General features: G+C 44.3%; 1 protein-coding gene across 1 annotated transcript; it reads right to left on the bottom strand.

Moving 5' to 3' along the window:
• Nucleotides 1-8,857: 8,857 nt before the first annotated feature.
• Nucleotides 8,858-26,524, bottom strand: F2r (coagulation factor II thrombin receptor). The gene is made up of 2 exons (XM_042690952.1): nt 26,249-26,524; nt 8,858-11,878 (listed from the first exon to the last, which is right to left on the bottom strand). Exons 1-2 carry the CDS (start codon nt 26,334-26,336, stop codon nt 10,680-10,682), a joined length of 1,287 nt encoding a protein of 428 aa, XP_042546886.1. The 5' UTR covers nt 26,337-26,524; the 3' UTR covers nt 8,858-10,679.
• Between the last annotated feature and the right edge of the window lie 1,160 nt (nt 26,525-27,684).

Raw genomic sequence — 27,684 nt, 5'->3', positions numbered from 1 at the left:
ACGTTGCTGCCCTGGTAATGATCACTGAGACCTCTGTTTTCCTAAATGGTCCAAATAATCATCCTTTGGCATGCCCATCCCTGAGAGGTGACAAACAGAACCACAGAGCTTCCATAGTGCAGAGACAGAGGCGAGGCAGGTCCAGGCAAGGGCACCCATCCATTACTGCCCAGCATCTGAAGGTCAGCCTGCAGCTCAGCGGAGCAGCCATGCACACTTTGACCTGCACCCAGCAGACAGTTGAAACCAAATTCAAATCATCCCAGGAACGAAAACGCCACTGCGGAAGGCTTTGCTAAGCTGCTCTTATTAAGGGAACTTGAGGCCTTCTTTTTTTCCACTCCTTCTTTTATTTTCTCTCCCCCTGGCCCCACTTCCTTTCTTTTCTACTCATTTGGCAGTACTGGGAGTTAAACTCCAGGCCTTGCACTTGCCAGGCAGGCCCTCTACCACTTGAGCCACACCCTCAGCCATTTTTGCTTTAGTTCTTTTTCAGGTAGGATCTTACATTTTTTTTTTTTTTGTCCTGCACCATGATCCTCCAACTTACACCTCCCACATAGCTGGGACATGCTATGTACCAGTACAACCAGCTATTTTGTTGAGATGGAGGTCTTGCTAACTTTTTTAGGGGGGAAAGGTGAGGGGGTTTGAACTCTGGGCCTGGGTGTTGTTCCTGCACTCTTCAGCTCAAGGCTAGTACTCTACCACTTGAGCCACAGCACCACTATTGGAGATGAGTTTCATGGACTTTCCTCAGATCTCAGCCTCCTGAATAGCTAGGATTACAGGCGTGAGCCACCAGCACCTGGCTTGCTAACTTTTTTTTTTTTTTTGCTAAGAACGACCTTGAGCCTTGATTTTTCCTGTCTCTGCATCCCTGGTAGCCGGTAGAAGCCTTTTCATTAAAAGCCTCTCCCATCTATCTGGCCAAATACTTTTGTTCCCATTTTTCAAGAGTTGATATGTTTGTTAACTGAAAAGGCAGTGTGTGTTCTTGGGGTGAGAGAGTGGGGCTTAAAAGTCATTTGTAAGTTAGTTATCTGTGCATCTGTCTAGTTGGGACTCAGGATGGCACTATTGGTTGGGGCAACAATATACAATATATACAAAACTACTCTCTAGTGTTAGTGTAGGTTCCAACCAAACCATAAGCCCATAAAACACATTCCAAACTCAAGTGAAAGTCCAGTTCCTCTAACTATGGTTTGATTACTGAGAGTCGCCAAGTCTGCTTCTCGTTCCTCCTGTAAGTGCTCCGTTCTTCCATGTAAGCCAGTGTGGTTGGGTTTTTGGGTTGAGAGGAATTATATGTGTAAGTAATTCCACATGCCTGTTAAATAAAGCACTTGAAAATTCTGTTTTAAAGGTTTTTCTTTCCAAAATCAGGATGAGGCCAGTGATAGTATCTGAGGTAACATTATCTTAAGAAGTAACATTTATTAAAAGAAGCAAAAGAGCAAATGAAATTAAGTTTACTGGGAACTAGAAACCATTGTCACCCCTGACATTTGTTTCATAGAACTTTTTCAAGGGTTACTTTGTGAGCATGATGATTCTGATTTTAAGAAGCCAGAGATTTTAATCAGTACAAGAACACTAAAAATAATCCCCTTAAAACATGTTGCCACAGAACAGTGAACCCTACACTCCATCATACTGTTGTTTCAAGAGTGGCTGATGGCTGGGAATGTGGCTTAGTGATAGAGTGCTTGCCTAGAATGCATGGAGCCCTGGGTTTGATTGCTCAGTACCACATAAACAGAACAAGTCGGAAGTGGCACTGTGGCTCAAGTGCTAGAGTGCTAGCCTTGAGCAAAAGAAGCTCGGAGACAGTGCCCAGGCCCTGAGTTCAAGCTTCAGGACTAGCCAAAAAAAAGAGTGGCTGGTTATAGTGTCAGCTCCCTGCTGGAGGAAGCCAGGAACCTAAGAGCTAATCTTCCATTCTGATGCCACTCTTGGGCTAGGGGTGTACTTCAAAAGTGCACCTCTTGCCTGGCATGCACAAGGTCTGGTCTGAAGCTCTGCCATTTCCAGTACCATAAAACAACACACATGCCGGGCGCTGGTGGCTCACACCTGTAATCCTAGCTATTCAGGAGGCTGAGAACTGAGGAACATGGTTCAAAGCCAGCCCGGGTAGGAAAGTCTATGAGACTCTTATCTCCAATAAATCACTAGAAAACCAGAAGTGGCACTGTGGCTCAAGTGGTAGAGTGCTCGTCTTGAGCTGAAGAGCTGAGAGACAGCGACCAGGCCCAGAGTTCAAGCCCCACAACCCACCAAAAGAAAAAAAAAATTAAAAACAACACTCACTCACACACACACACACACACACACACACACACACACACACACACACACACACTGCTACTCTTCTATAGGGAAAGATTCTCACCTTTTCTGGTGTCATATAAACCACTGAACCACGCCCCAGGATTTAGAGATGATTGACACACACAAAAAAGGTTAAGCAACTGGAAAATCTTCAGATAAGGCCATATTTTAGGTAATATTGGGCACTGAGCCAAATATTGTGTTGTTATTACCAGTCCTGGGGCTTGAACTCTAGGCCTAAGCACTGTCCCTGAGCTTTTGTGATCAAGGCTAGCACTCTTGAACCACAGCTCTACTTCCAGCTCTTTTTGTAGTTTAGTGGAGGCAAAAGTCTCACAGACTAACCTGCCCGAGTTGGCTTTGAACTGCGATCTTCAAATATCAGCCTCTTGAGTAGCTAGGATTACAGGTGTGAGCTCATGGTTACCAGATATGCCAGCAGATTACCTAGCTGACCTCTCCAGAGTTAACCATTGGTGCTTGTCATAAGCACTTGGGGTATGGGGTGGTTTAAAGCTACGCCTGACTGATACCTTTATCTCGAAAGTTGTTTTTAAAACTCAAAGATACGATGTAAAAATAAATTGACTGTTGTATATTCTCCCTTTTACCCCACCACATGATAATAAATTTTTAGAAAATAAATGAATAGGCTTTTACTGTAAGAATGATGCCTATACTGGGTGTCGGTGGCTCACGCCTATAATCCTAGCTACTCAGGAGGCTGAGATCTGAGGATCCTGATTCAAAGCCAACTCATGCAGGAAAGTCAATGAGATTCTTATCTCCAATAAACCACCAGAAAACCCAAAGTGGAGCTGTGGCTCAAGTGGTAGAGTGCTCGCCTTGAACTGAAAAGTGCAGGAACAGTGCCAGGCCCAGAGTTCAAGCCCCACGACTGACAAAAAAAAAAAAAAAGATTCCTACCAGAATAAAGAATTCAATTTTGAGCCAGGCTCAGGTGGCCTGCAATCTTAGCTACTCAAGAGGCTGAGATCTGAGGACTGTGGTTCAAAACCAGTCCAAGCAGACATATTGGAGGGACTCTTACCTCTATTTAACTAGTAAAAAGCCTGAAGTAGAGGTGTGGTTCAAGTGGTAGAGTGCCAGCTTTGAGTGAAAAAGCCAAGCAAAAGCATGAGGCCCTGAGTTCAAGCCCCAGTATCAGCACAAACAATAAACATTATAAAAAGAAGGGTTCAGTTTTGGTTTTGAGTGTATAGAATGTTGTTAAGGAAAAATAGACACATTTGTGGCTTTAGTCTAGCTAAAGATACAAATATATCTCTGAGAATGCTAAGGTTCACACATAGCTTGGGATAATTCTTACAGGCTGGGCTGTTTTCTAGCCCTTTGTGCCCCTGCTTCAAAAACAGTGGAGCAAAATGCTAGTTATAGCTGGTAGATGCTCATAAGTGTTTTGGTTTTATTATAATTTTGTTGTTTTTGTACTTGCCTCTTGTTTTGATTTAATATGGGTTTCCTATATAGTGCCTTCTCAGGAAAAAGTTAGGAAATACATAACTATGAAAAAAATAGCCCCTATTTAAATATGTAAGTTTACATGTCTTGGTATATTTCTCTTAGCCTTTGCTCAACTGTGGATCTATTTTTCCCCAAATTGCTGACTTCATGCTACATATGCAGCATTACATTTTGTTTTAAAAATTGACTGTCAGAGCCAGATATGATGGTGCATAGCTGTAATCCCAGCTACTCAGGAGACAGAGGTAGAGAGATTGTCATTTTAAACCAGAATGGGCAAAGAAAATGTGAAATCCTGTCTGAACAACAAACAACAAAAAAAGCAAAAGGGAAGCCCAGTATCATACAAACCAATATGTATTATAGGCATTTCTTTGTATTTTAAAAAGTATTTTCAATATAGTGTGCCTGTCTAGAGAAGCCTAGGATTGACTATGTATAGGGTTTCTTTCCTCTCTCTCTCTCTCTCTCTCTCTCTCTCTCTCTCTACCTTTTGGTGCCATACTAGGGCTTACATTCAGGACCTCATGCTTCATTCTTAATCAACTTTCCCTCCTTCAGGCTGTTGCTCTCACATGTGAGCTTTCCCTCCAGCCCAGTGAGCAGGTTTCTAATCTCTGTGTGTGTATGCACCAGTACTGGTACTTGAACTCAGGACCTAGGGGCTGTCACTTAGCTTTTTCTCTTAAGGCTGGTGCTCTACCCCTTGAGCTGCAGCTCCACTTCCTACTTCTCTTTTCTATGGGGTGGGTGGGTGGGTGGGTTAATTGGACATAAGAGTCTCATGGACTGTCCTGCCCAGGCTGGTTGTGAACTGTGATCCACATATCTCAGCCTCCTCAGCAGCTAAGATTACAGGTGGGAGCCACCTGTAATCTGTAAACTAGTGGGAGCCACTAGCTTCTAGTTTATTATGCAAATAAGGCTGCTATTGATGACTAAAATTCTACTGGGATTTTTGCTGGTGATCTCTTCCCTCCCTCCCTCCCTCCCTCCCTCCCTCCCTCCTTCCCTCCCTTGCTTCTTCCTGCCTGCCTCCCTCCCTCCTTTCCTCCTTCCTTCTTCTTTTTCCTTCCTTTCTTCCTTTTTAAAAAAAAATCAGACCATCACTCTGTGGCCTATGGCTGTCCTTGAACTCCAAGTCTCTTGCTTCAGCTTTAGAGCTGCTGGGATTATAGGCATATACTACCAGGTCTGGTTAATAGAGATCTTCATACAATTGGGTCAAAAAATATGGATGGTTTTAGACAACGACTTTTAGACAACAACAAACTGCTTTCTTAAAACACACCCATCAACAACATCTTCTTGTGTATTTTATCAGCTTCTCTTCTTTCCTTCATTTCTTCTTTAATAGTAGCCATTTATTTGGGAACTATTTTAAATATCACAGAAAAAATCATTGGCAATTGGCTAGAATCCAGTGTTACCTTGTTTAATTTTTTTCACATTTTTGGCTTGAACTCAGGGCCTGGAATTTGCTCTGCCTGCCTGCTTGCTTGCCAGGGCTCTACCATATGTTCCCTTTGATCATTTAATAGTTTTCTTACTGACCCTTGGACATGATCCCTGGCCTGACTTGTTTGCCTCGGGTCTGTGACAACTCAGTCCAACACTGCCAAGGCTGATGCTCCTAAGCCTAACCCTGTATATCCCCGGGTCATGTCTTTAAGCCAGACCGCGACCAAAAACATGCACATCTGCTTTCTGGGACTCAGGCGCTGTCACTATCTATCTGCCAGGCACTATCTCTGAAAAATGGAGTGCCACACAGATCCCTAATGCTTCCATATGGAGAATCTGATGCCCTTTTGAACTGCCTTAGTTTGCTTAGTATTCCATAATATACTTGGAATTATTGAAGACTACAGAGATCTTTTGGGAGTGTGGGCTATATCCTTTACTGCTGTGGTGTCAGCTTGAAATCAGCAGTGTGAGGAATATTTAGACCACTGGAACTGGCAAAAACTACAAATCAGAGTTATTCTACAGTCCCAGAATTAGCACAGCATTGATTTTATCTAATGATTTTCTTTCCACAGTGGATATTAAAATGGAGAATGAACTTTCAAAAATATTTCAGTAAAAATCACAAAGCCATTAAATTCTCATCTAGAATACCAATTTTTTCCACAAATATTATCTTAAAAAACCCTAACTTAACAGAGTTGCAGAGTTTATATATTGCAGTCTCTTCAATGGCTGACTTCACAGAAGAGATTTTTTTTTCTGTTTCTGGACTCAATCTGTTTCTCTGGAAAACTCAACTGAACACTTGTTAAAATGTCAGATCAAAGAGACAAGCAATATCTTCATATGCTTTTCCTTTTCTTTATTGCAGTACTGGGGGGTCAAATTCAGGACCTTACTATCACTTGAGCAGTGCTTTGGTTTCAGATAGGACCTTGAGCCTTTGCCTTTGCTAGATTGCTGTGGCTAGGATTACAGGCATATACCATTTTGCCTGGTCGTCTTGATGTTTTAAGATTTTTCAGCTCTCCTGAAGAATCTAAGGCTGAGAGTCACTTTCTCCTCTTCTCTCAGATTGCAACTCAATTAGCTATACCTCCTTCACAAAGCATCCTTTGCTTTAGCTAGTGGTCAATTTCCCCATGCATATTTGGTTTAGTAATTTTAAAAGGCATGGCACACAGCCTGCTGATGAGGCCAGGAAATTATTTTTAGTGAACCTGCTTCCTCCCTTAGTTTGAACTGTGACTCCTGTATAAATAGGAACAAGTTGTGGAAGTCCCAGGCTCTAGACACTAGGTCATGAACACTGCTTAACATTTTCCTCTTGACTGTGGAACTCAGAGCTCCCTTACAGAGCTGTTTATTTCTTAAATTTGGAAATACAACCTAAAACTTTCCAAGTGTATCTTCAACAGCCAATTATTCCATTTCCTCAAAAAATGCTATTTTTGACTTGGTGGAAAAACAAACATTTGGTATTAATAAAATTCAAGCTTTTGCAAACTGAAATGTATCTTGAAAAATAGTAATAGAAGAGTCTCAAGACTCTTTCTGGTTAGAGGCAGGATTGTATTCCTGGGTCGGTAGGGGCATGAGCTCAGTTCACTCTTATTCTATGGCCTCAGAAACCTAGAAATTTCATGTTAAAAATTCTGTGTTACTTTCATCCAGAGAAATACATAATCAACTTTTCAAACAGTTGTGGGTGTTCTTCTTAAACACATCATTAAAACTTAGCAAGGGATACAAGGGATAATTTCCTAAAGGTTACTTACAGTGCAAGTTTATGTGAAAGTTTGAGTAAACCTTTCATACTCTTTTATGTTAAAGCTATGAATCTGTGTACTCCTTAAATGGATTGTTTTACCTATGTGTGATTTCATAACAGATACATCTGGAAAAATTGGTTCATTATAAAATATAAAAGCAAATATATTGGGATATTTAATTCATTATATCAAAACACGAAGTATTGGGAAGCTTCCAATTCCACATTAGACAACAGAAGTTGTTTAAACTGATCATTTTCACTTGAAATCTCATATTCTGCACTGATAATAAATATCAGTTTATTTCCATGAAAAAAATTAAAGAATTCTGTGTTGACAGAATTCTTGGTCAGTTGAAATTATGTTTTTTCCACTGACAGATCCAGAAATACTTTGCTAAAAACTTTTTTTGGGGTCAGTCTTGGGGCTTGAACTCTGGGCCTGGGCGCTGTCCCTCAGCTCTTCAGCTCAAGGCAAGTGCTCCACCACTTGAGCCACAGCGCCACTTCTGGTTTTCTGGCAGTTAATTGGAGATAAGGGTCTCATTGACTTTCTTGCCTAGGCTGGCTTTGAATCTTGAACCTCAGATCCCTCAGCCTCCTGAGTAGTTAGGATTATAGGCATGAGCCACTAGCGCCCGGTTGAAAACCTTTTGATTTTCAACTCTGAGAGGCTGAGAGCCACTTTGCCTTAAATTTTTCCTCCTCCCCTCTGCACAGGATTGTTACTCATGGGCTGGGATGTGGGAGGAGAGTCACCATAGCCCTTCTAGGAAGAAACCCCACTGGGTTTTAAAAAAAAATTTATTGTAAAAGTGATGTACAGAGGGGTTACAGTTAAGTCAGGTAATGAGTACATTTCTTTTTGAACAGTGTCTACCACTTTCTTTTCTGCTCTGACCATTCATTTCTCTTCCATGGAAAGAACTATAGATTCTGTTCATGATGTTTATAAGCCAGAATCTAATGTATTTTCAACGTTGTAACCTTGACTACTGCTTTAAAAAAAGATAAATAAAAAAATAGCCAATGCCTTAGTCAGGCAGAAATCATCCTGGGTTTTTGCTTTATTTTTTTAAATCTCCAGTTGTTTTCCAGGATCTATTCTTCATGGCGAAGCAAGCTGATCTTTATGAACTATGACATTCAGGTTCCCTTGGCTTTGGGATTAAGATCAGAAGTAACAATATATTCTATTATATGTAGAATTTTGGTGGTGGGTGGTCTGAGTATCATGGTTCAAATCCAGCCTTGGCAGAAAAGGCTGTGTGACTGATTTCCAACTAACTACCTCCCAACAGCTAAAAGTACAGCTGTGGCTCAAATGGCAGAGTGCCAACCTTGAGCAAAAAAGCTAAGAGACAGTGACCAGGCCCTGAGTTCAAGTTCTACTACCAGCTTACATACACAAAAGGGGTTGCGGAAAGGCAATAGGAGAGGGTGAACAATGACCAAGGTACACTATATGCATGAATGGAAATGTCACAATGAAATCTTACTTTGTACAAGACACGAGTTATAGGAGAAACGATCAGGAGTCTAGGAAGTACCAGCAAAGCAGAAGAGAGAGGGCTAGAGGGTTCAGTGTACTCCTCCTTCCACCCTTTGGGCCTGGGGCGATGATGGCTTCCAAGTCTGTCATTCTCTGGGGACCTCTTACCTTCTTTGTTGGCCCCTTGGCCCTGCCTGACCCTCTGCAAATTCCCTTCTCTTTACATGTTCTTCAAGAAAATCCTTAAACTGTGCTGTTCTACCAGAGCCCCAAAGATTCAATAATAACCCATTACAAATGAATCCAGGCATACTTCCATGTTTATTAAAAGAGGATGAACATAAAAAGTGAAATAATATTTTATAAGTGATGACAGTTTTATTAAGTCAGAGGTATTTTAACATGTAGACGAGAAAAGAAAGGGTAATAAACATCCACTGATTTAGATAAAATGAAACTATCAAACTAATAAAAATCAGTGCTAGCTCTACTTACAATTATATTACTTTTATGTAAATTATTCTATGCTATTTGGAAATACTTTGCTCTCTTAAATAGATATTTTAACTCACAAATTTTCTATTTCTTTTGGTTTGTTTAAAATGCCACCATATTCTTTAATCAGAAGAAAGACATATCCCAACCTAATTTTCAAGTTACTTCGCCAAATGCAAAGCATTTCCTATGCTTGATACTTCTTTGAGGTTAAAAAAAATGCTTTTACAGTTATCTCATTAACTCTTAAGCAAAGTAAATAAAAAATACAGAATTTTCTTAGATTTAAATATCAATTCTTTTGTCTTCTATTATTTCTAAACAGAATGGCATACAAGATTCCTTTTTATTTTTTAACATACCTAAGTTTTAAAAGAAAACTTTATTTAAGGCATTTATTGATGAAAACTATAAACAAAAGATTCTAATGTAGACCAAAAGGACATACTTTTGAAAGTACACAGCCTATATGTTTTCATCTCAAATTATCACTACAGAAAGCAGAAACCCAAATACTCAAGGTTCTTTGGCTGACTGACCTTGCTCGATTGAAATACACTTAACCACATCTGGCTAAAAGATGGAAAGAATGGCATATTTATTACACGTCTGTCAGACCCCATCCCTATGTCATCTTTCCTTTGCTCTTACCAGGGCAGGTCTGTCTCTTCTCTGCAGGACTGGCAACCAGCAGAGTGCCCAGGGCAGATGCGGAAGCTTCCATGTGAGAGCCAGTCTCACAGGACAGCTACAGGACATGTCCCTTTTCTCTGTTCTTGAGATGGGCACGGATATCTTCCTTCCTTCCTAGGCTGTCACATCTTGCTCTGCTAATTTCTTCTAGATACCGTCAGCTCGCGCCCGCCTCCTTGGGGGACCCCAGGAGTGTGAATTGAGTGTGGTTATCTGGGAGGTTCCGTTGGGAGGGAGATTCTGGTCCACATGCAGCTTTGCCACGTACCCGCCCCTCAACAGTCCTCGCGGGACCTCACACACTTATAGTGTGTAAAATCTAAAAATACCCTGCCCATACCGGATGGGCTTTCCATGTGTTTTGTTATTTAAGAATTCAAACTTTGATACGTTCAACATGAGACATACCAGAACTTTTTCTACACCCAGACAATACTCAGTCTTCCTAGCCTTCCCTAACGTACGTACTGTTATCAAACAACTTAAAAATATACCTACTCACAGAATGTGTATAAAGTCCAAACTATGGAATCCTTCACTAACTACTGGACATCTGCAGCTATCCACGGCTAAATTCTATCAACTCAGATGCTGTATATGAAGTCACAGAATCAAAACTTATTTCCATAATTTCTGGGGAAAGAAAGAGGGTTTCCAAGTGTCTATCCCATACTGCACCTTAAATAATTATGTGTGCGTGTGTGCATGCATACATGTATATAAGTCACCTAGATATATAAAAAAGTGACATTGTTATTATAGCACTGGGATCCTCCCTTAGAATAACATTGTCTTCTGCGCCTATTATTGCCTCTTCTGGTAATTAACTCTTCTGTGTGTTTATGGCTTTTGTAAGAAGCAAGCATGCATATAAGACCCCCTTGCTTCAGGTGGTGAAGTAATCTTTTCTGCTTAACCTCTTAGTCGTCCCTTGACCTAGGTTAACAGCTTTTTGTATATGCTGTTATTCAGGTGACTAGAGCACGTATCCATTTTGCTTGGCATCAGCTGACCACTGCTGTTGTAACTGTTGGGGTCCGAACTCTCTTTGCAGCATAAGATGTTGTAGAGGTGCCTCTGGCACTCTGAGGAAGCATAATAGTAAATCAAGGGATCAATGCAACAGCTCACACTGCTGACACAGACGCAGAGGAGGTACGCGAAGTAGGCCGCCTCTGTGGCCGGGCTGGGAGACAGGAATAAGTAATGCAGGATCAGGAGGATGTTGGTGGGTCCAAAGCAGAGGATAAAGATGCAGAAAACAGCAGCTGACAAGAACAAAGCCCGGGATTTCTTGCTCCGGTTAGCAACTGTGGAAGAGCTAAGACATCGGATGATACATGCATAGCAGACCGTGGAAATGATCAATGGTACAAAAAAGAAGATAGCGGAGAAGGCCGAGAAGTAATAGGCGTAAAAGCCTTCGAGCAGGGTTTCATTGAGGACATCATGACAGGTGGTGATGTTGAGCCCCGGGACCTGGGTAGTTTGTTCCTTGAGGAGGAGAGGTACCACTCCTGCGATGGCCATGGCCCAAATGGCCAGACATACGAAGGAAGCTCTGCCCAGCGTGCGCCAAGACAGGGACTGGATGGGGTACACCACAGCCAGGAAGCGGTCGATGCTTATGACGGTCATGAGCATGATGGATGCATACATATTGCAATAAAATGCTGCCGTGGTGAAACTGCACAGTTCAGATCCAAATTTCCAGTCACTGCCGGCAAAGTAATAGCTGATTTTAAAGGGGAGTATGGACACGAAGAGCACATCGGCTGTGGCCAGGTGCAGCATGTACACCACAGCTGGCTTCTTCACCTTCATCTTCAAGAGGAACACAGCAATGGCCAGGATGTTTAGAGGAAGGCTGACCACAAACACACAGGTGTAAACAGAGGGGATAAAGACTGTCAACCAGGGGCTGGTCAGATATCCCGAAGCATCTTTTGAAATAAACGCAGGAGGTGATTTTCGAACAGGATTACTTTTATTGAAGGGCATGAATCTGTGGCTGGTTAACACAGTTTTGTTTCTCTCCTCATGCTCCTCTATTGGGAAAGATTCAAATCCATGGTCGTTGGCATTCCTGAGGAAAAATGACCGGGGATTCACAGTAACATTTGTTGTTTTTGACTCTGAAAAACAAAAATTTTAAATGTGAATGGATTGAAGAAGTAAAAGAAACAGAGAAAGAACATTTTCCTCCCCCCCACCCCCCAGCTTTTTTTTAGGAGCAGAGTTCTTCTTAGGAGAGAAGGTGTCAGAGAGCAGGTCTTATCAGATAAGCTTATTTCCTGATGAAGTCTGTAACCTAACCCCAAATACTGTACAACATACCAACCAACCAACCAATCAACCAAAGGTTGGTTTTCCCCTGCAACACTACATAATAAAATCAACATTGAAATGTTATTTGAGTAGGGACGTGCTCATATAGAGTGTAAGATTTCAGAAAATATCACCATAACAAAAAAGGCAAAAAGTTCACATCCATAATTTCCTTGAAAAAAGAAAAATAAAACTGTGCAACATTCTGTTTGATTAAATACTTTTAAAAATTTGCTTTTTTTTAAAAAAGTGCTCATACTGGGGCTTGAACTGAGGGTGTTAAGCTCCCAGTTGGTTCTTTCTCTCAAGGTTGGGGTACTACCATTGAGCCACACCTCCACTCCTGGCATTTTGCTGGTTAATGGGGATGTAAGAGTCTGGTTTGTCTGCCTGGTTGGCTTTGAATCTTCATCCTGAGATCTCAACCTCCCGAGTAAGCTAGGTTTTCAGGTATGAGCCAGTGGCACCAGGCTTAAAAAATTCCGTTCTTTACCAGGTGCTGGTGGCTCCTACTTGTAATCCTAGCTACTCAAGAGGCTGAGATTTGCGGACCATGGTTTGAAAGCTGCCCAACCAGGAAACTCTATGAGACTCTTTTTTTTTTTTAATTTTAATATTTTATTTTTTGTGAACATACTGTACAGAGGGGTTACAATTACATGGGCAAGATAATGAATACATTTCTTATCTAGCATTGCAGCCTCCTCCTTTGTTTACCCTTCACATCCCTTCCCAGCATCCCCCCCCCCCCCCCCCCCCGCACCAAAGTTGTAATAAAGTTCGTTTTAGACATGACAACTTGTACTTCTCATAGTTGCAACGGGTCCACCTGTATCCTTAAACGACTTGTTTTTCCCCATCTCCTCCACAAATTATACCGACATCAAATATAGTGAAAGCAGGGGTTATACTGTGGGGGAAGGTCTATGAGACTCTTATTTCCAACTAACCAGCAAAAAAGCCAGAAGTGGAGCTATGGCTTAAGACAGAATGGTGTCAACCTTGAGCAAAAAGCTAAGGGAATTCTGTCCAGGCCTTGAATTCAAGTCCAGTACTGTTTTCAGTGACGTACCTTTAGAGATAGCTGACGTCAGTATCTGTGGCCTTGTGAAATACATACTCAGGCCTCCACTTATTCCCTGGCACAAAGTTCTGAAGATTCTTTTTTTTTTTATTGTTATTGTTGATTGTGGAGCCTGAACGCTGTCCCTGAGCTTTGTTTTGCTCAAGGCTAGCACTCTACCACTTTGAGCCACAATGCTACTTCCAGCTTTTTGGTAGTTAATTAGAGATAAAGAGTCTCATGGATTTTCCTGCTTGGGCTGGCTCTAAACCATGATCCTCAGATTTCAGCCTCCTCAATAGCTAGGATTACAAGCGTGACTACAGATGCCTGGCTGGCAACAATGTTTTGGATGTGATTGTAAAAGCACAGGCAATAACAGCAGAAATAGAAAATAAAATATGTCAATTTCCAAAATGCAAAGCAAAACAGAAGTCTGGCAGTGTGAGGTCCAACTACCGCAATGAGGTCAGGGGTGAGCGCACTCAGGGGGAAGGGCCGGCCTGGGAAGACATCTGTCACAAGGAGAGGCCAAATGACTCAACACTGAGTTTCTGAGTACCTTCGCTAATAGACTCTCTCATACTGTTGTAAGGTAAATCATCCCAGAGCCACATTTTAAAACATAGAATATTGGAGTGTTTAATATACAGTTAACAAAGGCCTGCAGCATGCAAATACACAAAACATAGCTAGGAAACATGCTAAAGAGAACAAAGTAACAAAAACAATACCAACAAGCCAATTCAGCTCCAATAGAGAGCTGAATTGGGACGCCATAACAACAGGAGACAGGACACAGGACACGATCACAGAGACACATGGTGTGGAGTCCTGTGGCTAGGCTCATCTGCGCCTAAATAGGTTGGTGCACGGGGCAGATCCTCAGCAAATTCCCAGTCCCAGGCACTGGACTAACAGATTCAGTAACCTATCAGCCAAGTGCCTGCCCCTGCCGCCAGGGGTCTGGGTACGCCCATTACCTGGAAGGCAGGTGATGGGGGGGGGGAGGGAGGGGGGATGGGGGGGTCCTTCCCCCAGCATGAAGACAAGATGTCAGACCTATAATCCACTATGTGGCCAATATGGCTCCGGCCAGACCTGACCTTACTTCAATACTAGTGACATACTATATTCGAATGGGATTGTCTCTGTGATGACCACCCCTTCCCCAAAAGAATATAAAATGTGAAATCAGAAACATAGGTCCAGACCCTGGGAATAGAACAAGACTGCAACAATTACTGGAACTTGACCATTTGTATTAAGAACAGGGCCAAAACAGGACTCAAGAAACAAAGGACAGCCACCCATTTTGTCATATCATTGCTAAATGACTCCATGTTCTAGACCATATATATGGTAGATATATGCACACAACAGAGGGAAGCCAGGAGGAGGAACAGAATAAGTGGGAACAGCCCACACTAAGCAAAAGGAAAGAAATGCAAACATCACCTGATGTGGAAAAAATAACTTATAATGTTAAAGCTCATAGAATTCACAAACTGTACAGACCATGATAATGACAATTTGCCTTGTGAAAGATAAAACTCTAAGTATCACTATTTCACAATACTGTTAAATATGTGAAATTTATGTAATCACCTAATCTCAATTAAAAAAAGCGAGAGAAGGCATGGGTTAAGAGAGATGGGAGACAATGTTGCCAGACACTTTGTACTCAAATACTGTTGTGTAGAATGGGAACTTCTTTGTACAACTACTTAAAGATAATAAAAAAAATTAAAAAAAGAAATTGCCATTAGCTAAACCCCAAACAATGGCTAGATGACATGATATTTTAATAAAAACTAATATTATAACTAAAAAAAAAAGAATAGGGCCAAATGTTAAATTTCCAAGATAAAGGCTTGAGTAGAGTTAAGCACCGGGGAGGCTGTGCTAGGCATCTGCATTTCTAAGGATGGCTGGTCTCATCTCTAGGCCATTTGGGGAGCTAATCAATGCTTTTCTAGGGCTATGGCATCTGCATTTCTGTAGAGCAGAGCCCTCCTAGCTCACCCCATTGAGCCAGGCATCTGCTCTTCAAAAGATGGCCTGCCTCACCTACAGGCCTAGGAGCTGGCTAGAAGGCTCCCATCTCCTGCATGGGCACCAGGTGGTTTGCAAGAAATTATTTAGGCTCAGATACCTTACTTCATTACTTGGCTTGATGACTTATTGCCTTGGTTAGGACCACCTATGAGTCCCCCCCCCCCCCACCCCCATCCTGGATCTTGCCTTTAAATACTCTGAGCTATTTGACTTTACTGCTGTTCTTCACTAGCCTGATATAGTGAGGAGCTGTCATCCTGGCTAATGAAGATTCCTAGCCTGATTGATTGAGTATTGGTGACTCCTTTTGCCAATCATGGGTTCGAGTCCCATAGGCAGGCCCTGGGAAGTTAGGATACTTCAGCTCTCTCAGAACTCAACTTTTCTAAACTCAGCTCTGAGCTAGGTACCTGTGGCTCATGCCCGTAATCCTAGATACTCAAGAGGCTGATATCTGAAAAATGTCATTGGAAAGCTAGCCCAGGCAGGAAAGTCCATGAGACTCTTATTTCCAATTAACCACCAAAAAGCTGAAAGTGAAGGTGTGGCTCAAGTGGTAGAGTGCTAGCCTTGAGCAAAAAAGCTCAGGAACAGTGCCAAGGTCCTGAATTCAAGTCACAGGACTGGCATCAAAAAAAAAAAAAAATAAAGCAAAAACTGTTTGGTCTATAAAACAGGCAGCAAAGTGATCCACATAAAACATGACATACTCTCACTTTGGAAACTATAAAAATAAAACAATGTGAGAATTCATTGTTTTCTCCCCCTCCCCCACTGCCCTGCAGCCTGCGTGTCAGACCTCACTGTTTGCTCAGGGGGCTGTTTTAAGTTAAAATGGAATGTGGGTTCCTCTTCCCTCCTCATATATGCATGTATGTACATACGTATGTATATATAGTCTTACCAGGTAGTATTTAGTATTTATAAACAGGTAGTATTTAGTATTTAGTTTGAGATCTGTAATTCAAGTCTCAAACTTAGTGTTTTCTGGAAGTTTCCTTTTTTTCTTTGAGATGTACCTAACTCACTCTTCATTCATCTTGACTCAGTCCCGTTAGCCTGACAATTGACATCTCTAGGGACTGAATTACCCTCAAGGTCATGAAGAATGTGTGGGAGCTAGAAGAAGGGATGGAATGGGTTCTGGCACTTCAATACCACAAAGACAAGTATCTGTGAAAGTGCTGAGCAAGGACTCTTTTTTACTTTTATTTTTCTGTGCTGGTACTGGGGCTTGAAACCAGGGCAGGGCACTCTGTTCCTTAGCTTTTTCTCTCAAGGCTGGTGTTCTATCACTTGAGCCACACCTCTACTTCTGGCTTTTTGTGGTAATTAGGGATGAGAGTCTCAGACTTTCCTGTCTGCTTTGGCTTTGAACCTTGCTCCTCAGATCTTAGCCTCTTGAGTAGCGATCTAGTTTTAATAGGCTTGAGCCATAGTGCCATGCAGGAGTCTTGAACTAAAGTGATTCCCCAACTACAGCTTCAGGAGCCAGGTTACAGGGAAGACTTCTGTGAACACACATGTGCACACACACAAATCACATCCACACACCACTACCACAAGAGTGATACAATCTGAAACCTACTGAAGCCTCACAACTAAGCTGTCTCGGTCCTAAGGCTGAAACTACTGCTCAGTCTAGGAATGAAATTGTCATGAAGCTTTACACCGAGAACTTTGGCAATAAGTCTTTGTTTTCCAAAATGTCTTTCCTGGTTAGTGTTTATGACAGCAGCATTATACCCTGGAAACAGGCAGTATTTATAACCCAGAACCCAAGAAGAATGCATAATCCTTTGATTAAATATCACTGACTAAGACATTACCTTCTCTTGACATTAAAAGTTGGTACTCTGGTTTTTGTGAAATTAAAGAATGTCAGTAAAAAGGAAAAAAATAAAAAAAAATGCACCTCAGCCTCAAATCACCAAGATACATCCAATCCAAGCCTGGTGACTAGTTATTTCCAAGTAGCTCAAGACCCTCAGGGTGACATTCAAGTTTGCAGGTCAAGGAGAAAGTGCCTATCAGTGTGCCAAGAGTGTGACTCATGCCTGCTGCTCCTCTCAAAAGAGTAACAGGTTCTAAAACCATTTCTGATACTTCTTGCTCAGTTTCCCTCAAGGTGGCTTTTTCTAAATGCCTCTAAAGTGGTTTTATTGTTGAAGACAGCATATTTGTAATTAGTTTAAATACGGACTTTAACTGATATGGAAATTAGAGAGTAAAGCTCTTCCTGACTTTGATGCAATCTGGCTGGAAGCAGAGAAGCCCATGATTAGATGCTCTTTCAATGTCATATTTGATCCTGGGATTTGGACATCAGTATGCCTTGGTTGTGATTCAGAGTTCTGCCCTTGGGGGAATTAACCAGGCAGAAGTCCTGGGACCTTGCTCCTGTCCCTACACAGAGCAAGCCAGCTGTGCCCTGCACTTCTCCACAAACTAAAGAGAATAAAGAGAGGGAAGCTGAAAGCTAACAAAACAGACCTAGGCTGTCATGTGGAAGGCTTTGGTACCACTGGAATGCTCCATTCCTGCTATTCAAAAAAGGGCTACTTTTGTAGCAAGAACAGAACTCCTTAAAGAAATGATGGATGTTAGATCTAGGGGAAGAAATGCACAACAGAAGCCTTGAACATCTTAAAAAAAATATTCAAGTTAGGTCATAAAGACGAGTTAATCAGAAGGATCTTGCATTGGCCAAAGATAAGACAATCTGATCATAAAAGAATAATGGTAGAAATTAACTGAAACATTTCATATATGTTAAGATCTATGAGTTCCAACTGCAGTCAGCCTGATCCAGTCAGTAAGATAAGTCTTTAGGACAGATGACTCAGTTTTTCTCTGGCAAATAAACAGTTTTAAAAAGAGAGTAGATCCCAACTACTCAGGAAGCTGAGGACTTAAAGATTACAGCTTGAAGCCAGTCGAGGCAGAAAAGTCTCTGAGACTCTTATCTCTATCCAGTAAAAAATCCAGAAGATGCAGTATGGCTCAAATGGTAGAGTAGCAGCACTGAATGAAAAGCCAGGCAAGAATGTGAAGCCCTGAGGTCAAGCCCCAGTACCAGCATGTATGTATGTATGTACATATGCACACATGCGTGTGTTTGCGCGCACGCGCGCGCGCGCACACACACACACACACACGAGGGAAGAGACAAGTTTGTTCCTCAATACTACAAAAAAGAGGGTGCACAGTTACAGATTAAAAGAAGACATTTCCATCAAGCACAATAGTGCAGTGGTGAACCTTCTTTCTTTGATCCTGATTTGAACAAAACAACTGCTCACAGGCATCTATGAGATAATCAGGAAGAACTGGACCCGTATTGAATATTAGATCAAATTAAGAAATTGTTCATCCTTTAAGGTACTAATGGATTACATTCTTGTCTCTACAGCTACATACTGATATATTTAAGGATGAAATGATACCATGTCAGGGATTTGCTTTAAAATTCTCCAGTTGAAGCCGGGTGCCAGTGGCTCACGCCTGTAATCCTAGTTACTCAGGAGGCTGAGATCTGAGGATGGCCGTTCAAAGCCAGCCCGGGCAGGAAAGTCCCTGAGACGCTTATCTCCAATAAAAACCACTAGCAAACCAGGAGTGGCGCTGGGGCTCAAGCAGTAGAGCACTCCCCTTGAGCTGAAGAATGCAGGGACAGTGCCCTAGCCCAGAGTTCAAGCCTTATGACCGAAAAAAAAAAATTCTCCAATTGCAGGAGGGAAAAGCCAGATGCAATAAACTAAGTGATAGGATACAAGGGATTAACTATGCCGCTCATTTTTGGGTACATTTGACAATTTCCATCATAAAAATAAAAAAGGAAAAAGTATTGTATTATATTTACTTACCTCTAGAAATTAAAGACTTGTTTAAGATTGTGTGTACTATATATTCTTATCAGTTTAATATCAGGCATGTCCTTTATCCGAGGATGATATATTAAGTGGATTTTTAGAAATAATAGATGGACTTTGGTGGGGGGGGGGGGAGGATTGGGTGAGGGGGCGGGGGGGGGGGGGGAGGATGGGAAGGGATGGGAAGGGGAAACAAAGGAGGAGCTACAATGCTTGATAAGAAATGTACTCATTATCTTGCCCATGTAATTGTAACCCCTCTGTACAGTATTTTCACAATTAAAAAAAAAAAGAAATAATAGATGGAATAGGAGCTTGCTCCATCTATTTCAAGCATCGGCCTATAGGTACTTCCAGGAATGGAGGCAAAGTGAAAAGAATAGATATATAACAGGAGCAAGAGGGCTGAGGGTGTGGCTTAAGTGTTAGTGCCCTGCCTAGCAAGCTCTGAGCTCAAAGTTCAGTCTCAAGAACAAACAACAACAACAAAAAAAACCCACTTCTAATTACTAACCTTCTAAAATAGTTCTCTCCCCATGGCCCCTCTTATTCCCAAAAGCAAATGAAGTTGCCTATCCTCACATCTATAGTGAGCAGTTGTGCGAGCTAATGAACCTATAATGTAAAGCAATGGTATCACAGCTGTTGCTTGAGAATCTGAGCATCCTGTTGGCCTTGGCAGCCACAGCAATTCTCCCTTATGGTCAGGCCCAACACATTAGAGACCTTCACACACATGAACAATGAATAACACATATCTAAAGTGTTCTCATGGGCCTTTAAGATCAGTAAACAAACACACATCTCTGGTAGAAAAAGGAGATGTGGAGATGAGCACCGTGAACACAGACTGTGGGGCTTAGAAGGGGCTTCCAGCCTGGAGGCTACCTCTCCTCCCAGCATGATCCAGGAGAGGCTCAGCTGGAGACCCAGGCAGAACCAGGCCAGGGAGGAGGGTGGAAGCAGGGTGATTACAGGTTAGTGCTGTGTGCCTAGAGTATACAGACACTGAGGGGACAAAGCCTTTGTCTGGAGAGCCTGGAGTGGAGTGGACGCTAGTAGGCCTTTCTGGGAGCCACTCCCATTTCCTGATCTTTCCCATCCTACAGTTACCATTACTCAACTACCTTTACATTTTAATTTTATTGTCAAGGTGATGTGCAGAGGGGTTACAGTTACATTAAGTAAGGTAGTGATTACATTTCTTGTTTAACTTGTTATCCCTTTCCCCTATTTTTCTCCTTCTTACCCCTCCATCCCTCTCCTATCTTCACTTTTGACCTTTGTGTGTGAGAAAAGTGAAAACTAATATACAATCAAGTATTGATCACAGATTTCCTTTGTACCCCAGCTGTCTCCTTCTCTAGTCCTTTGGCTGTAAAACGATTTAAGCTCAAATAAATTAGCTCCTAGATAAGATACAATTACAGCTAGGCCTTCCTAGAAAGTAGGATTCTTCTTGAAAGGTAATAAGGTAATAAAGCCTTCCTTGTTTCAGCAAACCTGACATCCCATGTCAGGTTAAATTATGGTATAGACCGGGGCTGGGAAGGTGGCTCAGTGGTAGCGTGCTTGCCTTGCATGCATGAGACCCTGGGTTCAATTCCTCACTACCACATAAGCAAAGAAAGCCAGAACTGGCACTGTTGCTCAAATGGTAGAGCATTAGCCTTCAGCTGAAGAGCTGAGGGACAGTGCCCAGGCCCAGAGTTCAGGCCCCATTACTGACGAGAAAAAAAAAAAATATGGTAGAGACCTAGCAGAAGCTATGATATTATGAGTCATTTATTTGCTTTGTTGTTGTTTTCCCACTCCCTCCCCAAGTACTAGGGTTTCCATTTAGGGTTTCATGCTGATAATTTTGGAGATGGAATCTCATGGACTTTTCTGCCTGGGCTGGACTTGAAGTGTGTTTCCCTATCTCTCAGCTTCTGAAGTAGCTAAAATTCAAGGCCTGAGATACAGGAATCCAGATCATGATGAATAGTTTAAAAGAACAAAATAGTGTAGAAAATATCAGAATATATACAATGGAATAAAGATGTCTATTGTTGAGGAAAAGTTACTTTCTGACTTTTAAATAATGTGATTGGCAAAGCACCTTCATTGCATATGTACCTACTGGGTCACAATGTAAAGTGTATTTCTTACACTTCTTGCTGTTGTAAACACTTTTCTGAAGCCCTGTAATGTCTGACTTCTAACTTACCACAGACTTGAAATATAGGTGATGTAGTCTTTTCCAAAAGTTATGCACATTTGTTGAGTTTGTTTCCTAGTGCAAATTACAAATTATCCTTCAAATAGGAAATTACTTTCCAAAACAAACAAAGACCATATCAAGGCCTGTTCAGACATTTTAAATGGCAAAAGTTCACTGGTATCTTAGACTAAGTTACTGTCATATCTGGGGACAGAAAAAGCACTAACTATAGAAACATCTCGGCTGATGTAGAAGACTACTACAACAGGTATAGGCACAAGCACCAGGGAGGAAAAGGCAGGAAGAAAGAAGGCACAATACAATGAAGTAACAAAAAAAAAAATTCTGAATATTAAAACTGAAATCAAGGTCATGACTTGTTCCAACAACTTGCCTGTTTTGGTAGTATCTGTAAGGGAAGAGGGAGCCCAGGACTGATGAATCTCTATGAAAGGGGTTTCTCCAGATATAAAAGACACACATTGTGCACGAAAGGTAAGTCCATGGAGACAAAAGGCAAGTAGGTGGCTCCCAAGGTGTTAGAGAACACTGGGTGCTGACTGAGCCATGGGCACAAGCTTCCCTTTTTGGTAACAGCAATGTTTTGGAACTATACAGAAGTAGCAATTGCACAATATGGAAAATACGCTATATGTCACTGAGTTTTATTTACTTATTTGGTGCTGGTATTGTGGTTTGAATATTCAGATCACTCTTTCACTGGGCTTTTTTGCTTGGGTTTTTCACTCACAGCTGGCACTTGAGCTATGCCTTGAACTGGGTACTTTGTTAATTATAGAGATGAAGTCTCTCAGACTTTTCTGCCTGCTCTGGCTTTGAACCATGATCTTCAGATTCAGCCACCTGAATCTGAAGGATTATGGGTGGTGTCCATCTTTTAATTGTATGTATTAAAGTGGTTAATTTTATAAGTGAATAGCACTTTGATTTAACAATAATAAAGTTAGGAAGAAAGATGGGAGGGATAGAAAGACAGAGAAAAATTAGTTCCTAATGAAAAGAAGGATGAATATCTGAAATGAGAATGGCAGGATTACAGAGAGACTCGGGGGTCCTGGGGAACTCTGTTTTAAACTCTTCCTTTTGTCCAAGGTCCAGCTGGGCTCCAGTGTGTTAGGGTGAAATGAATGAGGGGGGGGAAAGGGGCTGTTAGGACGCAGGGAAGAATGGCCAGAAGTGCCTTAGCAAAGGAACAAATTCAGAGCTGCTGGAAAGAGCAAGTCAGAGTTCCCAGCACAGCACTGTCACCCATGCACCGGAAGGGATCAGGCATGCTGCCGGGGAGGGTTAGGGGACAGTGGAGGCACCAGCAGGAGGGATTCTGGAGATGGCATTTGGGGACACTTTAATCCTTCACACAAAGGGAGGCCAAATGAGGACAGACCTGCCATCATGCAATGCCATAAAAGTAAAGACAAAGGCACTAGGCAGAATGAAAGAGAATTTAAAATAGAAAGAGGGAAATAAATCAATATTGGTGCAGTTGCTGGGCAGTTTCACTTTTTTAAACTTGACAGTTTTCTGGTCAACTAAAGGTAGAACTTTGACACAAGCTTTAGGTCTTTCTACTTACCCCGAAGACCAACACCTTCTACTAAGAGCTAATTAGCATATTTATGAGTAAGAGAACTATTTATGGCCAGCCTTATCATATATTAGCAAAAGTGACAGGATACCACGTCTGTGCATTTACTACCCGCCTCTCACACCCTGTAAGGAGTCTGGTCTATCAAGCTAGGGGAGCCACACTTTGCTTTCTAGGGGAGCTGCAGAACACATTGACTACTTCTCTATCATTAGAGCGGCTTGGAGGCTTGGAGTCCTGGTGACTGGTAGAAGAAACTGGTACTTAGGAAACACCAGATTGTGTCAAGTTTCATTGCAACCTCTTATTAGACTGGCAAATTGGCCATTCTTGTTCTTGCTTTCCTCACCTGAAAAGTGATATCTACCCAAAGGGCCCTGTGAATTGTGAATGTAAACTACCCAAGAGTATGAGTGTGTGTGTGTGTTTGTGTGTGTGTGTGTGTGTGTGTGAGAGAGAGAGAGAGAGAGAGAGAGAGAGAGAGAGAGAGAGAGAAAGAGAGGAGGGAAAGGGAGGGAAAGAGGTAGAGAAGAAAGGAGAGAGGGAGAGAGGAAAGGAGAGATGGAGGGAGGAAGAGGGGGAGAGAAGGAGAGGGGGAGAGAGAGAGGGGGAGAGAGAGAGGGAGAGGGAGGGAGGGAGAGGGAGGGAGGGAGAGGAGCTTCCTCATTGCTCTGTAGAGCAGCTGTTTCTAATCAAATGGGATGTGTGAGCATTCAGGCCCAGGGTAGTGACACAGGGAAAGAAGCCAGAGAAAGCTGAATTTCTTGGGGAAAGAAACAGCGGTGGGGTTCAGTGAAATGGCCAGTGTATGTTCCTGGGTTCTAGAGGAGGGCTCAGGGACCTGTCCGACACAGGGAGAGGCTCCTCACTCTTACTAAGGAACCGAGTTTGTTGCCTATAGCAAGGACACCAGCAAAGAGACTCACCTACCTAGGATGCTTTACTACCACATCCACCCCCAGCTATTCTTGACCCTTTCACTCTAGATCCTTATAACACTCCTAACTATCACTGTTTATTCTGGGACATTGGCTCTCCTCATAAATACAAGGCATATCACTTAAATTGCATAAAAGGCATATAAACTGGCTTACAAACTTGTAGGTTTGTTAACAAATCTGTGCCGAGTGAAGATCTGTTGGAGATGCCATGAAGGACAAATGAAAAGTATGGTCTTGGCTGGGGGAGATGAGATACCCAGAAAGCAACAAGGCAGGAAATGTCAAGAAGTTGGTGGGAGTGGGAAGTTCAAAAGTACAACAGCAAAGCTCAGATGGGTGGGTAGGGCCAGTCCTGGAGGGGTCTCACAGTCTCTTCCCACAGAGTGGATGACCCTGGCCTGTCTTGCTCAGCAGTGGCACATTCAGGATCAAGAGGCACTGCTGGATGGTAGGAGAGGACCCATTCTAGCACTAGTATTTTATGACAGACGTGGATTAGAATTGATGGTATTTGGCTGGTGGCTCATGCTGGAAATTCTAGTTATTCAGAAGACTGTGCCGGATTGAAGCTAGCCCAGGCAGGAAAGTCTTGAGTCTTATTTCCAATAAACCACTCAGAAAAAGCCAGAAGTGGCACTGTGGCTCAAACAGTAGAGTGCTAAACTTGAGCAAAGGCAGCTCAGGGACAGCACCTAAGCTCTGAGTTCAAGCCCCAGGACTGACACAAACACACACACACTCTCTCTCTCTCTCTCTCTCTCTCTCTCACACACACACACACACACACGAATTGCTGGTATGCAGCGATCATAAAAAAACAAACATTTTTGAGTGTTTTTTTTCTTTTCTAGTTATTTTAAACTCCATATAAAGACCAAGGCCTCATTATTGCTTGTATCCAGTATGGACAGACTCATTTGGCTTGCTACGGTCTCTAGGCCTTAGTTTCAGAATCAGTGAAAAGAAATAAGCCCTGTCTGCACTCTAACAAAGTGCTTTTTGGAAGGGTTGAAAAGAGACAGCTAAGTGGGAATTCTTCTGGCACTCAACAGGAGGTCCTTTCCTTCTTTCCTCCTCTCCTCTTACCCTCTCAAGTTGTTCCAGAGTCCAATGTGGATAAATTAGCCAGCGTCCGTTCAGTGGTCTGTCTACCTCGGCACCACCTACCTTAGCCCACCCCATCCTGTCCGCGAGGAAGTCAGAGACAGGGTAGAAACCATCAGTTTTCAAGTCCATTCCCTGAAAGGTGCCCACAACCCTGCTGGGGAGCTGCTGTGAGGAGTAGCTGGGGCGGACTCAGCATTGGGGCACACCTGTCCTCCACCCCGTCTCAAACAAAGATCGGTATTCTCCAGAGCTGTTCCCCCCAAACAGGACGCAAGACACCACGTAACAAGGTGCGAAACCGCACACCGGTCACCGGGCTGTGCAGGAGTTCTCGTTTCCCCCACGCGGTGGGTGGTAATGTCCCGTGCGCAGCACCCTGGGGCCCCACTTGGGGCTGGCTCTGATTTTCCCCAAGGGCATCCCTTCAAATGCACACTGAGCAAAGAGGAAGCGTGCGAGCACTCCATCTTTGTCACCTCTTAATCCTGATATGTGGGAGCAAGAGAGGGCGCAAAAAGAACAAAACCCACTAGGACTTTCTTCTGCGTGTAAAACGCCGGTGAGTGTTCCTAACAGACTACTGCTTCGGAAGAGAAAGAATAGAATAGGAAACATCGAACCACTTTAAGCAAACATATTCATCTGGTCACAGTAGCCGGACCCTTGAAGGCACACGATTAGTGGGGATATGTTTCAGGTGAACCCACTCCTTCCCGAAGATGAGGAAAGCGAGGCTCCAAAGGTGCCTAGGGACCCTGGCTCTGGGGAGAGGTCCCTTTCCTCAATCCAGCGGGGATGGAGGTTCCTGGTAACAAAGAACTCCCCCCCCCCCCCCAGCCCGCCCCGTCCCAGGCTATATCTCCTCGTCCCAGCCTCTCCCGGGGGCGGGGGGGACCTGAGCGTCGCGTCGCCGGTGGATACGGTGCTGGGGGCTTTTCTCTACATCCTTTTCTTCCCCGAAAACGTGCAAAACAAAAACTTAGCGAAAGTGGCCCTCTGCATTTTGCGTGCGAAGGGAGGACCCGGGCCCACACCGATCCGACCCGACGTGCAAGGCTCTTCTGGAGGTGACCTTGCGCGCAGCCGGCCAACAAAGAACGGCTGCAGCGCGGGGAGCGCCGGCCCCTGGCTGCCGCCCCGGGGGGCCTCACCCGCCCCGCCGAGCCCGGGGAGGGGGGCACCCCCCAGCCTGCCCCCTGCACGGCTTCAGGAGCACACGGAGGCGGGGTGGCGGCCAGGGCACCCTCTCCAGGTGCAGGCACAGCCCGGCCGCCCGTCCCCGAGCTCAGCGCGCCCCACCCCCCCGCCCCGTCCCGGACTCTCTCACCTGGCTCGCGGGCAGGGGTGCGGACCGACAGCAGGGGGCCGCACAGGCTGAGGCCAGCGGCGACCAGCAGCAGCCGCCCCGGCCCCATTGTCCGCCGGCGCCGGCTCGACGCGGTGCGGCCCGAGGACGCGTCCGGCCGCGGGCGGCTGGGCTCGGCTTCCCGCGGTGCTCTCGCTTCTTTCGGCCGCCGCGGGCAGAGGCCGCCTGGGATCCGCGCCGATCGCAGCCTGCGGGCAAGAAAGGACAGCGGGGCGCCTGGGCGGGAGCAGGGCTTGGACTGGGCTGGCCGAGGGAGGGGCGGGGCGGGCGGGGACTCGACGGGCCGGGGCGGGGCCAGAGGGGCGTGGTCAGATGAGGGGGCGTGGTCCGACGAGGGCGGGGCCAGTGGGGGGACCTCGGAGCGCGGGCGCCAGCAGCGCCTCCCCGCGGTCCCCGCTCTCGGACCCGGACGCCGCGGTCCCCAAACCCCAGCCACCCCGCCGGATGACGGCGAGGAGGAAGCATCCAGGGCGCCGGCCCCGCCCGCAGGCGGGCTGGGGATCCAGCCCTGCGCTGCCACTCGTTTGGAAAGTTAGTCGCGAGCTTTGGATTTCAAAGCCCCCCATTAAGACAATCAGCCACCCGCTGCGGTAGGAGGGTAGATTTCACTGTGACAGTGCCCCGCAGGTACGCCATGAGTCCCCATCCGGTCCCTCTCCCGAGCGCAGACGGTGGCGCACCTGGCACTCTTTAGAGTGGCTGCCAGGGGAACTGGCCGTCCCCATCCAAATGCAGCTGGTCCTCCTTCTTCCTGCCCGGCTCCAGCTCTCACCTTCCCCCTGAGGTCCCCGCTGCCCACCAGGGTCTCCTCCCCAGGCCCCGGGCAGAGCGCGCGGAGGGCAGCGGGCGGTGCTGCTCGGGCGCCTCCAGCGTGAGGGACGCGCCGGGCTCAGGCGCCGGGCCAGCCTCATGGAGTGTTCATGAACGTTGTTACTGAGTTCGGGTACACTCAAGGCTCAGGGCTCAGGGCCCGCAAGTGGTTGTCGAGACTGTGGTTTGGTGAACAGGAGCCCACAGCTTACTCTGTTTAGACAGCGTCCCTGGAGAGAGCTTTTAGACCGCACAACAAACGGGGTTTCTTTCTAGAACTCAATAGGGTCCCTAACTTGGAAGCTCAGGCTACCGTCTGTGCGTATTGCACCCCGAGGCAAAGGCCGGTAGTGGGTGGTGGGGTGCCCGAGGCTTTTTGGAAAGGGAATTTCAGCGCTGACACTGGAATTGGTGGGAAAAAAATAATAGGATCAGAGATTTCTTTCTTCCCTGTATTCTCCCACCATTCTCACACACTGATTTTTTTAAATACGCAGATGTTGATCAATAAATTTGGAGATGCCCAGCGAAATAAGGCTATTTAAAATCATTTCTAATTAAATTCTCCTAGGAAAACATGTCTAAAG

Source organism: Dipodomys spectabilis, unplaced genomic scaffold (assembly GCF_019054845.1).
Source record: "Dipodomys spectabilis isolate Male_0828 unplaced genomic scaffold, ASM1905484v1 ptg000140l, whole genome shotgun sequence".
Lineage (NCBI taxonomy): Eukaryota > Metazoa > Chordata > Mammalia > Rodentia > Heteromyidae > Dipodomys > Dipodomys spectabilis.
This window is presented reverse-complemented; position numbering and strand designations above follow the sequence as displayed.

Bases quoted from the DNA above. Each gene is read 5' to 3' on its own strand.
- F2r (XM_042690952.1), bottom strand. From the start codon at position 26,336: ATGGGGCCGGGGCGGCTGCTGCTGGTCGCCGCTGGCCTCAGCCTGTGC. The intron at 11,879-26,248 runs GTGAGAGAGTCC...TTTGTTTTTCAG, and splicing joins CACCCCTGCCCGCGAGCCAG to AGTCAAAAACAACAAATGTT.